The sequence below is a fragment of the Lutra lutra genome, chromosome 8, assembly GCF_902655055.1.
Source record: "Lutra lutra chromosome 8, mLutLut1.2, whole genome shotgun sequence".
Taxonomy (NCBI): domain Eukaryota; kingdom Metazoa; phylum Chordata; class Mammalia; order Carnivora; family Mustelidae; genus Lutra; species Lutra lutra.
In genome coordinates, this window is record NC_062285.1 from 99,308,287 (window position 1) to 99,325,705 (window position 17,419).

Below are 17,419 nucleotides of genomic sequence, written 5' to 3' on the forward strand. Positions count from 1 at the left end.
TCTAGTAACCATCAGTTTGTTCTCTTTAGTTAAGAGTCTCTTTCTTGGTTCTTTCTCTTTTTCCCTTTGCTTATTTGTTTTGTCTCTTAAATTCTACCTGTGAATGAAATCATATGGTATTTGTCTTTCTCTGACTGGCTTATATCACTTAACATAATACTCTAGCTCCATCCATGTCACTGCAGATAGTAAGATTTTATTCTTTTTGATGGTAAGATATTTGTGTGTGTGTGTGTGTGTGTGTGTGTGTGTGTGTGTGTGTGTGTGTGTGTGTGACATCTTCTTTATCCATTCATCAGTCAATGGACACTTGGGCTGTTTCCATAATTTGGCTGTTGTAGATAATGCTGCTGTGAGCATCAGGATGCTGTGTCCCTTTGAATTAGCATTTTTGCATTCTTTGGGTAAATATCTATAGTGCAATTGCTGGATCATAGGGTAATTCTGTTTTTAACTTTCTGCAGAATCTCCATACTGTTTTCCAGAGTAGCTGTACCAGTTGCATTCCCACCAACAGTGCAAGAGAGTTCCCCTTTTTCCACATCCTTGCCAACACCTGTTGTTTCTTGTGTTGTTGATTTTAGCCATTCTGACAGTTGTGAGGTGATACCTCATTGTAGTTTGATTTATATTTCCCTGATGATGAGTGATGTTGAGATCTTTTCACCATCTGTATATCTTCTTTGGAAAAATGCCTGTTCATGTCTTCTGCTCATTTTTATTTTGATTATTTGGTTTTTGGGTGTTGACCTTTATAAATTTTTTGTATATTCTGTATACTAACCCTTCATCAGATATGTCATTTGCAAATATCTTCTCCCATTCTGCAGGTTGCCTTTTAGTTTTACTGATTGTTTCCTTCACTGTGAAGAGCTTTTTATTTTGATGAAGTCCTAACAATTTACTTTTGCCTCTGTTTCTCTTGCTTTAGGAGACATATCTAGTAAGAAGTTGCTACTGCTAATGTCAAAGAGGTTACTGCCCATGTTCTTCTCTAGGGTTTTAATGGTTTCCTGTTTCATATTTAGGTCTTTCATCCATTTTGAACTTATTTTGTGTATGGTATAAGAAAGTGATCCAGTTTCATTCTTTTGTGTGTTGCTGTCCAGTTTTCCCAGCACCATTTTTTGAAGAGATTTTTTTTCCCCATTGGATATTCTTTCCTGCTTAGTTGAAGATTAATTGACCATATATTGTGGGCTTAATTCTGGGTGTTCTGTTCTGTTTTATTGATCCTTATGTCTGTTTTTTTTTGCCAGTCCCATACTGTTTTGATCATTGCAGCTTTGTAATATAACTTGAAGTTACTTCCTGCTTTGCTTTTCTTTCTCAAAGTTGCTTTGGCTATTTTGGGTGTTTTGTGGTTTCATACATATTTTAGGATTGCTTGTTGTAGTTATGTAAAAAATGCTGTTGTTATTTTAATAGAGATTGCATTAAATGTGTAGATTGCTTTAGGTAGTATAGACATTTTTTTTCAGATTTGGAAAATCTGAACGTTTATTATGATAAATAATAGCTTTGGTAACTTGTGGCTATTACAAGTATTAATGTTAAAAACTGTGCCTGTGACAAATGGGAAATTATGTAGCCAGGGTAACACGTGTGCTGGCATTGCCTATGATGACATTGTTGGGTTAGTTCCCTTTAATAGGTTAATATATCTTAGTATTGACTAATTGTTAAAATGCTTTCACATAAATGTTCTTTTTAAAAATTTTTCCTCCTATTTCCTGATTTAGAATCTTTTTAAAAAATTAATACATAATGTATTATTTGTTTTTGGGGTACAGGTCTGTGATTCATCGGTCTTATGTAATACCTAGTGCTCATTATAGCACACACCCTCCCCAGTGTCCATCATCCAGTTATCACATCCCTCCATCCCACTCCCCATCAGCAACCCTCAGTTTGTTTCCTATGATTAAGAGTCTCTTCTTGGTAGTATAGACATTTTAGCAATATTCTTCCAATCCATGACAATGGAATGTTTTTCCATTTCTATATGTCATCTTCAATTTCTTTCATCAGTGTTTTATAGTTTTCAAACTACAAGTCTTTCACCTCTTTGATTAGGTTTATTCCTAGGTTTCTCATTATTTTTGGTGCAATTGTAAATGGGATCGATTCCTTAGTTTCTCTTTGCAGTGATGTAATCTGTTAAAACCTAATTCTGATTGTCATTTTGTGCCTTAAAATCTTGTCTGTGCCCATAGTATTAAATTAAATTCTTAGTATTAAATTCTTTCTGAAATGCAAAAGTAATTTTGTTGTTTTCTGGCTTAATATTTACCAATGAAGTGCCATCATTACTATAATAAAATGCCAATGTTTGTTACTAATTTTAAAATCACTTATTATTTGGTCAACATTGTTGCCTTAGCACATAATGTTATTTTGGTCTGGGATTTCCACTTCGTAGCTTACTACATTCAGCTTATCTTTCAAGATCTAGGTGAAATGTCCCCTCCTTCTGAGAATCCCACAGTTTTGTCAAAGGGTTCCTGTTACATACTCCCTTAGGACCTGCACACACCTGTGGAGTTAATTCATTCCTTTATCAAAGGTTTATTGAATGTCTACTATGCACAAGATACTTGAGAAGTAAATTGAACAAAATATTTTGACCTCCAAAGTGGCACTTTCACATAGTTAGAATTAATAGGTAAAAATCTTTGTTCTCATGCAACTCATATTCTTGGGGAAAAAAGCAACAAGAAGCAAAACAAATAAGTAAAACATATGTTTTGTTAAATGGTGATAAATGTTACAGGAAACAATAAAGCAAGGAAGGGAGTCCTGAAGTGAGAGGAAAGACTTCTCAGAAACAGGAGGTATTGGGACAAGTATCTAAAAGAGGAGGGGATAAGTCATGGAGATACCCAAGGGAAAACTCAAAGCCTTGACAGAGGAATCTCTGGTGTGTTTGAGGAATGGCAAGGAAGCTAGTGTATGAGTTGAGTAAGGTTAATGTGGAAGAAAGTAGTAGGAAATGAGGCCAGAGAGGTTAAGGAGACTAGATTTTTATAGGGATTTTGGGACCCTTATAGAAACCTGGGCTTTTTCTCTGAATGAGATGGCAGGTCACTGGAAGAGGAAAAACAGAAGAGTGATATGATTTGATGTTCATTTTGAAAGGAACATTTTGGTTGCTGTGTAGAGAACTGACTGAAGGGAGAAGGAATGAGACATCAGTAGAGAGCCAAAGGATTTAATAACCAATTGAATGTGGAATGTAAGAGAAAGAAGGAAAGAAGGATAAGGTTGAGGAATTGGCCTTGGGCAGCTGGATGGAAAGAATTTAAAGGGAACATATGTGTGTCTGTGAGAGAGAGAGGGAGAGAGAATAGAAGAGAAGAGGAGAGGAGAGGAGATCTGGTATCTGGTTTCAAACATGTTAAGCTTGAGATGCCTTTTAGATATCCAAGTGCAGATATCCAATGGGCAGCTAGATTAATGAGTCTGAAAGCTTGAAATAGGTCTTCAGCATCTAATATTTGTAATCACGAGACTAAATGTTACCACCAAGATAACAAACATAGGCAGAAAAGTGAAGATGTCTATGGATTGATACCTGGGACCCTCCAAAATTAAGTGATGAAAGGGATGAGGATGAGGAAGAGTCATTGAGGAGACTGAGAAGGAGTAGTTAATGAGATAGAAGAAAAAGTAAGATGAAAGCCAAGGGAAGAAAATGGTTCAAGGAGGGGAAACAGTGGTTTAAGGAGGGTGAAGCAGTTGAAGACTAGAATCTGACTGTTGGATTTGGCAACCTGGGGCCATTAGTGATCTCAGTAAAAGAACACTTTTGGGATATAGTAGGGATGAACATTGTTGGTATATAATGGGGATGAAAGCCCTATTGCAGTGAGTTCAAGAAGGATTAGAAGCAGGCAGTATAAATAGACAACCATCTTACTTACTATCTCATGGTGTAAGGGCTATTTTCCTTCTGAAAAGTGTTTTAGTTTGGATTTTAACTTATATGTTCATACTAACTATATGGAAAACTCAAAGGCATTGCTGGAAACCATAGCTGGAGAAACTGTGCTCAAGAAAAATTTTTTGTTTGAAAACATAGGAAACAATACAGAGTATATGCTAATGAAAATTATCCAGTTTGGAGGCATAAATTGGTGATGTAGGAGATAAAGGAGAGAAGTTTGGGCATGATGTTCAAAAAGGCAAGAAGAGATAAAGTGTGTGTGGGAGGGCTTGGCCTCATGTAGGAGCTTAGTCAGTTAATTCTTTGTAATGGGGAAAGGTAGAATACACTGTTACATTGCTCACATTATATGTTTGTTGTGGATTTGTTTGTTTTCCACATACTATGAACCTCTTAAGAGTAGTAGGTGTAAATGTCTCATTCATTTTGTGGTAGGAATGTGTATTGTTCTATTTATATCCCTGGCACACAGAGCAATGTGTACAATGCCTGGTACACAGAAGGCATGCAATAAATGTTTGAATGGAGCAAATAAAATCACCGTGCTAAGCTGTGTATGTTTTATCTTCTCATGAAGATTGGATTATTTCCATCAAATCTTGACAAACAGATTGATTTAATTGTTTCTCTTATCTGGGCCTACAAATAGGTTAACCAACTGGTAGAGTTGATTGATGGGAATGGCTGTGTTTCTACTAAAATCAATGATGCTTTGTAGGAATAAAATCAGCAACCTTTTGCTGTATCATTTTACAGTGGTCCTGGTTATAGTTTCAACATGAATTTACTCTTTACTTCACCTTTGAGCCTTCTGAAAGCTATCCATTCTTCCTCAGAATACATTTGTTATTTTAGTTTACCATTAATATGGCATATATCATTATCTGTTATCATCTAACTTACTGAGTCCATGGGAAACTCTTTGAGAATGGGGACTATACCTTCATTGCTTTTTTTCCCCTCAAAATCATTTGTACAATCTCTGGTTAGAAAACATGGCTTCATCACTAAATCAAAAATCATTAGTCTAGGCCCTGGTGCAAGTTAGATGCCAAATAAATATTTGTTGAGTGAATGACTACATGAGTAAACGATTATTGTCTGTGGTATATGCTGATGATGCCAGGACCAGATTTCCTTTCCTGTTTGATGTGCCTATCTCCCAGCTTTTCATTACTTTGCTCCTAGTAGCTCACACCTAAGTCTTTTTCCAGAGGGCTGTCTTTGGGCCACTGGAGCTACATCACCTAAATGCTCCAAGAACAAGAAGTCCTTGGGATTTTAGGCCTTGCCCTTAGTAACCAGTATCCAATGACTGAGATGCAAAGTATGGAGGTTTAGCTCTCATGCCTCAGTGCAGTGCAAACTTGCAAGTGCAGTTTATACTCTAGAGCTCCCTGTGGGATCAGGCTAAGGCCAGGACTTTGCCTAAAATTGCATGCAACCTTCCTTGACTTCTTAGCCTCCCTTATCTTTCTTGCCTTGCTCTCTTATAGGTTTCTCTGAAGAACACTTTCTTAGTGACTCACTTGCATGCTCACCCTTTCCTTAGGGTTTGCTTCTTGGGAACTTTACTTAAGACAGTGCCTATTTATAATCAGTTAATGTCAGGGTCAGGGAATCATGTCCACACTCTCTCTGAGAGTTAAGTTCTGCTGTTGCAGCTGGTAGTTCCTGATAGTTTTTGGTTTTATATTACTGCCAACTAAAAGTGAAGGTGACTGTGAACTAAATTTGATATTTGATTTGGTTGTTGGGTAGGAAGTACCTTCACTATTTCAGTAAATAATTGTTATTGAATTTAGTAAATACTTTATTGAGTTACGGTTCTTTCTAACATCAAGTCAGAATGCATTTTTCTTAACTTTCTACTCTTTGTGTTTGTATACGTCGCTGTTCTCTCTCCTTAAGCAAGGATAACAGAATTAATTGTATAATCAATTTTCATATGATTGAGTACAGCTTTCCTTCGTCTTCCTGTTGAATATAAATACCCATTTCCACATACTGAGTAAACCATTTATTTTATTTTTGTAGTGATTTGAAAAGAACACAAACTCCTTTATCTGTAAAATGGGATTGGAAATAATGTGTTTTAGAACTTAAAAGCACTTTAGTCAACACCTTCATTTTATAAGTGAGAACATTTGAAGCCCAAAGAGGTTAAGTAATTTGTTCAATATCACCCAGCTTGCTTAGTGGCATAGCAGGACTAACGCCCAACTCCCTGACTGCTGTGTTCTCCACTGCTCTACAAAATGCTTATTTCTTATTCGCAGAATTGATATGAGGATTAGGGGCCACATCTGTGAAAAATAAATTTAGCCTTTAGGAAGAAAGATGCTGGATAGCTTTATGAAATCTTCATGTAAACTAATCTCATTTTAACCTTTTCTGTACAATTGTTAGTTTTGTTCAGTTTGTGTTATTTGCCTCAGGCTTCTTTTTGACCAAGGACTAGATAATATACAGGGTTTGATTTAAAAATCAATATTAAGTATCCAAATTGTATTAGAAATATGAAATACTTCAGCTGGTTTTGAAGCTGGGAGCAGTTGTAGCCAGACTTCCAGAATGGCGGTCATTTATGTATGGAAAAAGTTTGCTATTCCTACTTTGCATATTGGGAATTAGGACATTTGGGTCCAAAGAAAAGAAGGAAGCATAAATTATATTTTGTTCAGTCTAGTAATACTTCCAAAGCTGATGCAATGTGCCTTTAACAAACCATGAATTTTCTCTCCTGTGGAGCCACCATATCCTGCCTACTTAGAGCATAGTTAGGGAACCATTATACTAATCCACCATACCTTCATATCTCTAGCAAGCACATGTAAGTGATAACTTGAATATTTACTTTGATGCAAGGTGTATAAATCTTCTCTATGTCATCTTGTAAAGTGAGGAAATTGTGACTTGTTCAACTTGGTTACTTTAATTGTTCAAGTTTGGTTCTTTCCGCCACAGCATGCTTTGATATATGAATAGGAATACTGTTTAATTTTTGTAGTATTCACAGTGATTTGTGTAGATTCATAATATGCAGGGAAGATAAAATTTGAATACCAAAAGGCTAAAGTAACTTTTATATATATTTTTAATTAGGTACGATTATATGCAAGACCCGATGCTATCAGAAGAGGATCTGGGGACTATGCTCTCCATATAACAAAGAGATTAATAGAATTTTATGAAGACTACTTTAAAGTGCCCTATTCCTTGCCAAAACTAGGTAAGTATTTTCTTGATTATTTTACTGGAAGGGATCCTTGAAGGTAGAAATTTGTCTTCATGCATTTATTTGACACATGAAAATTCCAAGAATTATATTTTTAGAGAAGATGAACATGAAAAATAATTTCTTCTGAAGAGATAAAATAAAACTTAAGCTTCTTAAATCTTGCCAAGAATTCCTCGTAGGAATTAAGAAAGGCATTAGGTAAGTTTAGGTTTCCAAAAGATAACTCAGGTAGCTATAATTCATTGAGTATGTGCTCTGGAGGGGTGCTTGCTAACATCTCATTTAATCCTCAAGTACTAGATGGATAGGTACTGTTAGAACATTTTCCACTCAAGGGACTTGATATCCAGGGAATCTTTCATTCAGATAGCCAGTAAGTGGTGGAGCTGGGATTTCAAGCGAAGTCTTGATGACTCCCAGAACTCTTTGATGTTTTACACTGAGAAGACACTCATTATTTTCTCTTTCCTAATTCTCAGATCTTGGACCACAATGTATTAATTATACCCTCACATTTATTTTTGTGTGGTCATATTTCAGTACAATTGTAGCAAGTAGAATAAAAACAAAAGAGAAGGGAAATTGTACAATGGAGATTATGTTCATCATGAATACTTTGACTTTTCTTCCTTTTACAAAGACAGTATGCTCAATAGTTGTTTGTTGAATGAATAAATGAATTTTATTATCCTAATCTGAGTGAAGCTCCTGCTTTTGAAAGGGAGTGAACAATGAATTTCCAGGAAGTTAGAAAGGGTACATGTACCCATTAGAAACACTGAAGTTATTTTTCCTTTTCAGAAAACCCATTTTGAAATAGTACATCACAGCAGTCTTTTGTTCCTCCTCCCCCCCAACATTTTTCCTTCCCAAGAACATTTTTGATCAGCACACACATAAAAGTGATCGCTCATTGGTGAGAATAAAGTGCTTACCTGATCAAAAGTGTTGGTATTTGAACCACAGGTTCCTCTCTCAGGAGAACTGGGCCTATTTTATTAAAGTAACTGCCTGCTGTGTAGCTTTATTGGTCTTACAATGAGTAGCTTAGAAAGTAGGTAGAATAGTTGATATTGTTACCAAAATGGGTGTGGCATACAATTTTAAGGAATGATATTACAAAATTCTGAGGTCTTTTTGAAATATGTGCTCTTAGAATGCATGCAATTTTATTTCAAATTTCTAAACAAAATTGTATTTCACATAGGATCTATATTTAGTTTAGTTTTCTTCTGTCTTCTTTCCTTCTTTCTCTTTTTCCCCCCTGTATCAACTTCCCTGTTAGAATCTGTTACACTGAAATCTCCCTGGTAGGCACCCAAGGCAGGAAGGACTCTCTGACCTCATTTGCATGGGAGGTGACACGGTTCTCTACTCCAGGTAAAACCAGCTGGGAACTTCCCAGCTTGACCCTAATGTAAAATTCACAAGTGCTTATGTTGCAAGTTCAGCAAGAAAAATAAAATGTGGATCTTTGTCCCCTTCAGACCAGTAATTAGTAGAGGAACTCAATTTATAACTTCAGGGGGTTCGATGTAACTGTCAGCTTGCAGCAGGAAGCATTTCTGTTCCTCTCTTTCACTCACAATTGAACCATGCAGGCTTTCACCTGGTAGAAAAGAGCTTTGTTCACTGTTACTATTACTATTTAAGCTCCTTACGGTATATATAATTGAATGATTTGACTTACCCCAGCACACTCCTTTGTAGGTAACTAGGGGAATTACCACAGCCCATGGCACTTTATAAAATTCATTTTTTTTAAAGATTTTATTTATTTATTTGACAGAGATCACAAGTAGGCAGAGAGGCAGGCAGAGAGAGAGGAGGAAGCAGGCTCTGCTGAGCAGAGAGCCCGATGCGGGGCTCGATCCCAGGACCCTGGGATTATGACCTGAGCTGAAGGCAGAGGCTTAACCCACTGAGCCACCCAGGCACCCCATAAAATTCCTTTTAAAGTTCTACTTATTTTATATATCTATAGATATTTAGTTCTACATATTAATGAATTTATGAGTATGTTTTCTATTAAATACTCCCTACATAAAATTCCTAAACACAGAAGCATTTTGACAAATCCTTACTTTCTGTTGTATGTAATGATTATATAAGTTCAGTGGAAACCAATCAGTCTTTCTTAAAGGTGCTTGTATGTGTATCCTAGATGTCAGCTGCATCTGCCTTGAAGCCTTCAAATCTACCTAGAATGGTTTCCAAGACCTAGTCTACCCTCTCTTCCTCCCCCCTTCTATCTTTCCTTCCATTCTTCCTTTCTTCTTTCCCTTCCTCCTTTCTTCCTTCCCTCATTTATTTAATATGCACTATTGAGTGCCCCCACCATGGGCACTTTTCTGTGTGATGGGGTTACAACAGTGAATAAAAAGGCAAAAATCCCTTTCCTTCTGGGGCTTATGTTCTGTTAGGTAGAGACAGACATTCAAGCAATTATTAACACATGTAGTATATCAAATGGAGATAAAGTGCAATTACAAATAAAGCTAGAATAGAGGTATAAGAAATGTGGGGGGGCAGGTGAGGCAGGGGAATGGAGCTGAAGTTTTAAAATGAGTGAATACAGAAGGCTTCATTTGGAAGCCAACTTTTTTTTTTTTTAAAGATTTTATTTATTCATTTGTCAGAGAGAGAGAGAGAGAGAGGGAGAACACAAGCAGGGGAGCAGCAGGCAGAGGCAGAGAGAGAAGCAGGCTCCCTGCTGAGCAAGGAGCCCGATGCGGGACTCGATCCCAGGACCTCGGGATCATGACCTGAGCCGAAGGCAGCGGCTTAACCAACTGAGCCACCCAGGTGTCCCGGAAGCCAACTTTTGAGCAAAGAACCCAAGGCAGTGAAGGAGCAAGCCAAATGGAGATTGTGGGACAAGGATATAGGTATATAGGCAAAGGTAACAAAGTACCCAGACTTGGAGATGGAAACTTGGTATATTTGAGGAACACAAGGAGGCAAGTAGGCAAGTATGACTAGAACAGGGGGAGTAAATGGGTGAGAAAGGAGATGAGGTTTAGGAAGGAGTAAAGGGGTGGGTAATCTATCATGTAGAGTCAGCAGGCCATGGTAAGGGCTCTAGCTTTTTTTTTTTTTTTTTTCCTTTTCTTTCTTTCTTTCTTTCTTTTTTTTTCTTTTCCTTTTCCCTTTTTTTCTTTTTTTTTCCCTGGGTGAGATGGAAAGCTATTGGTCACTTTTGAGCTCAGCCTTTACAACAAGACTAGCTCCCAGTGTCAGTAGTGCTGAGGTTGAGAGACCCTGATGAAGGGGAAAGGCCAGAGCATGAAAAACATTTAAGAGGCTCCAGCAAAATTCAGGCAAAATATATTTGATGGTTGCTTAGATTAAGATGTTAACAGTGAGGTGGTTGGAAATGGTCCAATTCTTGATACATATTTCAAACAGACACAAAATATTTGCCAATGAACAGAATGAGGGATGAGAGAGAGGTACCAAGGACAGCTCCAAGTTTTTTGGTTTTGGCTTGAGAATGAGAAAGATGGAATTGCCTTTTACTGAGACAGAATGATTGTGGAAGGAGATGCTTTTTGATACTGATGTGTCTGTTAAACATTTAAGTAGCACCTTGATGTCTGAAAGGAATTCAAATAGATAGTTGAATTTATAGATATGGGGTTTGGGTGAATAATCTGGCTAGAGATATCCATTTGACAGTGTATGATGATACAGGAAGCTATGAGGTTGGATGGGCTTGCCAGGGCTGTGAGAGCAGATAGAAAAGAGAATAGAAACAAGGAGGGACTGATCCAATATTTAGAGGTTAAGGACGTTAAGAGCCAGTAAAGGCTATGGAGAAGGAGCAACTGGTTGATGCACTAAGAAAACAGGTATCCACAGTACTTCTGGGCATCTAGTGAAGAATTTAAAATATAAGCAGATGGGAAATTGTGGGAAGTCAAGTTGGATGGAGACTGAGAATTGACTATTTACTGAACCTAGCCAGGTGAACCTCATAGGGACCTTGACAAGAGCAGTTTCAGGGCAAAGTCCTGATGAATGTATTCAGGAATAAATGGGGGTGAGAACTGGCAGGAGATACAGTGACTAGAGTCAGTGAGTTTAGATGATAGATTGGCACTTCTGAAAATTCCCCATGGAGAATATTCCTCCGGGAATAAAGGGGGAAGAGAGAAATATTTGTATTCAGGCTAATACTGCTCACCTCTGGATAAGAGTTGTTTCTGTGAACTGGTAGCTTTTAGATCTGTTCCTGTCCCAAACCATGTCAAGGGAGACATGGATATTGCCTTTCTTTGATTTGCATTAGAAAACCAAAAATCAAAACAAGTAAGAAAACTCTCTCCCGTTAACCTGCTACTACTGATGCGTGGGAGGTGATGTGTGCATGTGTGAATGCTGAGGTGTTATGTTGCAAAACCCAAAATGAAACCACACAAACTCATAAAATGTAATGTTGGGTCTTTCTTTCCTTAAAAGTCACTTTGCTGTTCTGTCATAAATTCTGCAACAGCTTCTCTGTCACTAAGTTCTTTTTCATTTCTAATGCTGAATTGTTTAACTTCCTCTACTGTGGCATCATCTCATGCTGGCTCATCTCTAAGGATTTGAGTTTCCGCTCGAAGTGGTTTATCAGAATGGTTCCTAAGAGGAATTCTCATACTTGCTGTTAGGACAGTAATTTATTCTCCTTTTTGCACAAAGACATCCCTTTAATATTTTAAGCCAAAATAGGCAGCCAGTGTACACTGTATGAGAATTCGTTTTTAAAGTCTCTGAATTAGGTAATTAAAACTTATTTGTATGGGGTTTGTAGAGATTTCCTCTTTATTGGTATTAGGTTATAATGAAAGGTATAGACTCTAGAGGAGACAATACAGGAAGACATTCTATTACTGTGTGCCCTATTTTCCCAAGAATTTTCAGAGGTATGGAAGTTTACTTTAAAACAAGCTTATTGTAGATGTATAAAGAATTAAGTTATCTTTCTTCTTATCTCAAAAACATTGACCAGAGCTACAAAAGTGAATGGGTTTGTATTTACAAAATATGCGCCACTCTTAAGGACTTTGTACATTCTAAACCATTTACTTTTTTTTTCACAACCTTTTGAGGTAGTACCTGTTACTTTCTCATTTTCCATGTGAGGAAATTTGGGGACTGAGTGACTACATAATGTCCTCAGTTCACACAGCAGGAATTAGTGGATTTGTAATTCAAGCCCAGGCTGTCTAGCTCCAAAGCCTTGAGATTCTGCTGATATGGACCCCAGAAATGTTGAGAATTCTGAGGGTTAAATATGGACTACCTTAATAAGCTAGATAATCTGATTGCTGGAGGAATAATGTAATAGCTATTTTTCTTAATTTCATTTGATGTTAAAAGTAATATATGGACCTTGTAGAAAATTTGGGGACACGTTAAAATTAAAGAAGCACATATTTTATAACTCACAATGTCATCAACTAGTAGAAGATATATTTGAATATTCTATTTTATTTTTAAATTTTAATTCCAGTATAGTTAACATACGATGTTATATTAGTTTTTTGTGTACCATATAGTGATTCAACACTTCCATACATCCCCCAGTGGTCATCCTGACAAATGCACTCCTTAATTCCCATTTTTTTCTTTTTTAAAGATTTTATTTATTTATTTGACAGACAGAGATCACAAGCAGGCAGAGAGGCAGGCAGAGAGAGGGGGAAAGCATACTCTCTGCTGAGCAGAGAGCCCTATTTGGGGCTCGATTCCAGGACCCTGAGATCACGACCTGAGCCTAAGGCAGTGGCTTTAACCCACTGAGCCTGAGCCAGGCACCCCTAATTCCCATCTTTTATTTTATCCATCCCCCACTCTACATTTGAATATTTTAAATGTTTTCCTCATCATAGCTGCTTTATAAGTTAATTAGGTGGCAGGTAAAGTGACTCAGATTTGTGTTAGAGTATTTTATTATTCATCCTATTTATATTTCAATTAACTATGGCAGATAGTTTTTAGTTTCCTTTTGCTCCTATTTTGTAATTTGTAAATCAATAAGTTTTGTAAAGGAGTTTGCTTGATTGCTTCTTTTCAGTATACTGTGCTTTTTTGAAGAATTCATTACCTACTTGGCACAGTGCTGTGATTGTAGAAAGAGCTACAGGTATTTTGTAACAAGAATTTCTAGCCTCAAGGAGATTGTGGTTTTATTGACGAGAGAATACAGTATTTACTAAAATTAATGGATTAGAGACTCACACAATAAGGAATATAATCAAACACTGAAATTTTGTAGAGCAAAAATATAGTACCATGTTAAGTTAAGAAATGTGGGATCGTTGCACAATGCTATAGGCATGAAATGCACATAAAAAGAAGCTTTATCTTTACTTGAGTCCTGAAAAAAGAAATACATTTAATTGGAGGGGGAGAAGTCTTTTGAGATTTGTGCGCTAGGGAAAGCCCATGGATACGTTGGGCTTTATGTATCATGTTGATAGTCTATTTTTCTATAATAGAATAAGTTATGGGATAACTTGTGGGATAAAAGGCCTTTGAAGTTCATGAATAGGAGAGCCTAGCTTGAATGCTTGCATTTTAAGCTGTCACGGATACATTCATTTTTTTATTGTAGTGGTGGTGATGACGGTGATGATGATGATGACAGTGGGCTATCTGCAAGTAGTAAAGCTTTGGAGATATTTCCTTCATAAAATATTTGTATTGGCTGCTAAGTATTTCCCTCTCTGTGGTTATGTATCTTTTTCTTTATTTTTTATTATTTTAAAGATTTTATTTATTTGTGAGAGAGAGAGAGCCTGGGGCGGGTGGGAAGAGCAAAGGGAGAAGGACAAGCAGACTCCACGCTAAGTGTGGAGCCCAAAGTGGGGCTCGATTCCCCCCACCCTGAGATCATGACCTCAGCCAAAATCAAGAGCTGGATGCTTAAGGTGGCTCAGTGGGTTAAGCATCTGCCTTTGGCTCAGGTCATGATCCCAGGGTCCTGCCAACCAACCCTGCATCAGGCTCCCTGCTCTGCAGAGTCTGCTTCTCCCTCTCCCACTCCCCTGCTTGTGTTCCCTGTGTCTCTTTCTCTCTGTCAAAGAAATAAATAAAATCTCTAAAACAAACCAAAAAAACAAAAACCAACAGGAGTTGGACGCTTAACCAATTGAGCCACCCATGCGCCCTGTATCTATTTTCTGTAAGTAGTAGATATATTTGTTGTTTCTAATTTGAAATGATAATCATATAATCCTATTTCCATCTTAGTATTACACCTTATACCTCAGTTATTATTTGAGACTTCATTTTTTAAAAAAAGTATGACTTTTTTTTTTAACCTTGCTTTTGTTTAGGTAAACATGGAGTACTATGTATGCATTTATTGACTCAAGTAATACTGCTTTTAAAAATAAAATCTCTAGAGTTTCTTTATATAGACTGTTCTAATTATGTATAACATCAATTTACTCTCAAGATGCTTTTTTCAACCAGAATTCCTAAAAATATTTGGAGTTATACTGGATCTGTTTAATTCTATGGTTTTTTTAGTGGAAACTAATGTAAGGCTTTCCCTGTGGATTAACATTCTAGTGCATTGTTAAGGGAGCAGCTGAGGCAGTACTTTGTCTTCTGGGTTACTAGGTAGTGTAGAGAAATGAGTTTCCTTAAGTGACTATCCTCTCTCCCCTTTTTGGAAACAAATAAATATAGTCTCTCCCTATTTTATAAAGGTAATTCATTTTGAAAAAACCCTCATATGGTGATTTTCTCATAAACCAAAAGAGCAGTTATTGTTTCTCTCAAAGGATAATATTTTTTATATATTCCTAACCCCCACTCTAACCACCATTTATAGTAAAACAACACCAAATCCTATTAAAATGGACACAGTTACTTCAATATATTACAGTTATTTTAACACAATTTAACAAGGCATTTTCCCCTTCATTAATTATTCCATAATATGACCATTTAACTGTTCTTGTTAAGCTATTTTGCAGCTATTACATGCTATACACTTCCAAGACTATACTAACAAACAAAAACATATATATGATATTCAGTGTTTATCATATTTAATCACTAATGCCAAAAAAAAGGAGAAATAAACAGAACAGTAAAGAAGAAAGAAATCAATGAAACAATGCATGTTAGTGGGAATGATTCATGAGATTATTACTGCTGTAAACTAGCAAACCACGAGTGAGTGGAGAATTTAACGCAACAAAACCGACCATAGAACTGAATTAACTAATTAATTCAGCAAGCACTTATTGGATAGTTAGTATGTACATGGTACTCAGGAATTATAATAAATCGCCTCTTCCACTAGGAGATTAAAATCTCGTTGAAGAGATGTTTTGTATGTTTTGTCAGTTACCCATTGTTCCATGTTCCATGTTCAGTTTGCATACTACCTTCCTTCCTCCTTTTCCAGTTTTAAGAATTTCAAACTTTCACAGCTTTGAATTTACTCCTAGGTATATTTTCACTGATTTTAATCAGGGTTTGTGAAAGATCACTTATCCTGAAAATAAATGGGATTTTAGAAAGTGCTTAATTTAGTCAGAACGTATTTTTAAAGAGACCTCCAAGGCATTGTTGCACATTTTCCAACGGACGTAGCTGGCCCTTACAACCTGGCCATTAAGTTAAGTTCCAGTGTTTTTATATGCCATCATTGCCTAGGCCTGTGCCATATATTCTGTATTCTTTCCTATTACAAGTTAAGTTATGTTGCTCCAGCTTTGGAACCTCCTCCTTTTTGCACTTGATTCCATCCTCTCTCACCTGCTCAAGGGTGTCACTTCATCAGTTTTCCGTTCTCACTCCTGAATCTTCAGTTTTCTCTGTTGGCTCTTTCCTCACCAACATTAAAGATACGGTGCTGTTTCTCTCAACTTAACCACACACATGCATACTCACTCTAGCTACTACACCATTCTCTCTTTCCTTTTACAGCTGAACTGTTTGAAAGCGTTGTCTATCTGTACTGACTCCAATTTCCCTCTTTCCTTTGTCTCTTGAATGCCCTCTACATCAGCCTTTTGCCCCAACACTGTACTAAAACTGTTCTTATCAAATTCATTTATGCCACCACATTGCTAAATCCAATGGCCAATTCTCAGTCCTCCTCTTGAGCTGTCAGCAGCCTCTGAGGGTTGTTCTCTCCAATCCCTTGAAACACATTTTTCTCTTGTCTCCCTGGAAAACACATCTCCTGGTCCCCGCCTCCCCCAACACCAACTCACTGGACATTCTTTCCAAGTCTGTTTTCTGCCCTCTTCCCCTCTCTAGCTAATTCGTATTGGAGTATCTCGGGATTCAGGTGTTGGACCTTTTCTTTTTGCTCTTTCCATTGCTGGTGACCTCATCTAGCCTCATGGCTTCAAATACTATGTGTTGATACTGATGATTTCCAAATGTACAGATTCAGCCTGGTTCTCTTCTCCATTCCAAACTTCTTCATTCTGCTGACTATCTGACATCTACATTTGGATGCCTCATGAATATCTCAACTTCATATGTTCAAATTGGAGCTCCAGATCTTATACCACTATCTTCATAGCCTTTCCCATTTTAGGGAAGGGTAGCTTTATTCCTTCAAAAGTTGTTTCAGTAAAGATTGGAACTGTAATCTTTTTTTCTTGTTAAATGACCAAACCATCAACACATCTTTTTGGTTTCATATTCTACATATGTCCAGAATCTGCTGCTTCTCACTATTTCCACAGTCACTACTCTCATTCCAGCTTCCATGCTTTCTTGCCTGTGTCAAGAATCCAACCAAAATGAATTGTGAAGTTCAAGTGATGTGAGAACACGAGATATTTGAATTTACTGTGTTCTTATGAAGGATGTTGGATTTGTCTGATGATGTTACTCTCCTGCTCAAACATTCCAATGGCTTCTTATTGGTAGCAGAAGAGAATCCACAACTGTTCCATTGTCCTCTGAGACCCCCGAGGATCTAGCCACATGCTGCTACTCTAACCTATCTTCTACTTCTCTCCTACTCATTCTCTGTGTTTCAGCGGCAGTCCCTTCCTTGCTGTTTCTCCACCATACCAAGCATGTACCAGTTTTGGGCCTTTACACTTGTTTCTCTTGAAGCCTAGAACACTTTTCCTTCAGATATGCATAGCTGAAATACCACCTTTTACAGTAGGTCTTCTTTGACCCTTCTATTTAAAAATGCAAGCTTATTGATTATTTCTTATCTCATTTCTCTGATTCACTTCTCTTCATAGCACTTT

At 37.1% G+C, this 17,419-nt stretch overlaps 1 protein-coding gene across 1 annotated transcript in view; it reads left to right on the plus strand.

Annotated features, from left to right (window-relative positions):
• Positions 1-17,419, plus strand: part of TRHDE (thyrotropin releasing hormone degrading enzyme) — a 372,234-nt gene that overhangs the window by 100,786 nt on the left and 254,029 nt on the right. Inside the window, exon 3 of the mRNA XM_047743059.1 lies at positions 7,052-7,178. Within this exon, the coding sequence (XP_047599015.1) occupies positions 7,052-7,178 (127 nt within the window). The remainder of the gene's footprint in view (positions 1-7,051; positions 7,179-17,419) is intronic.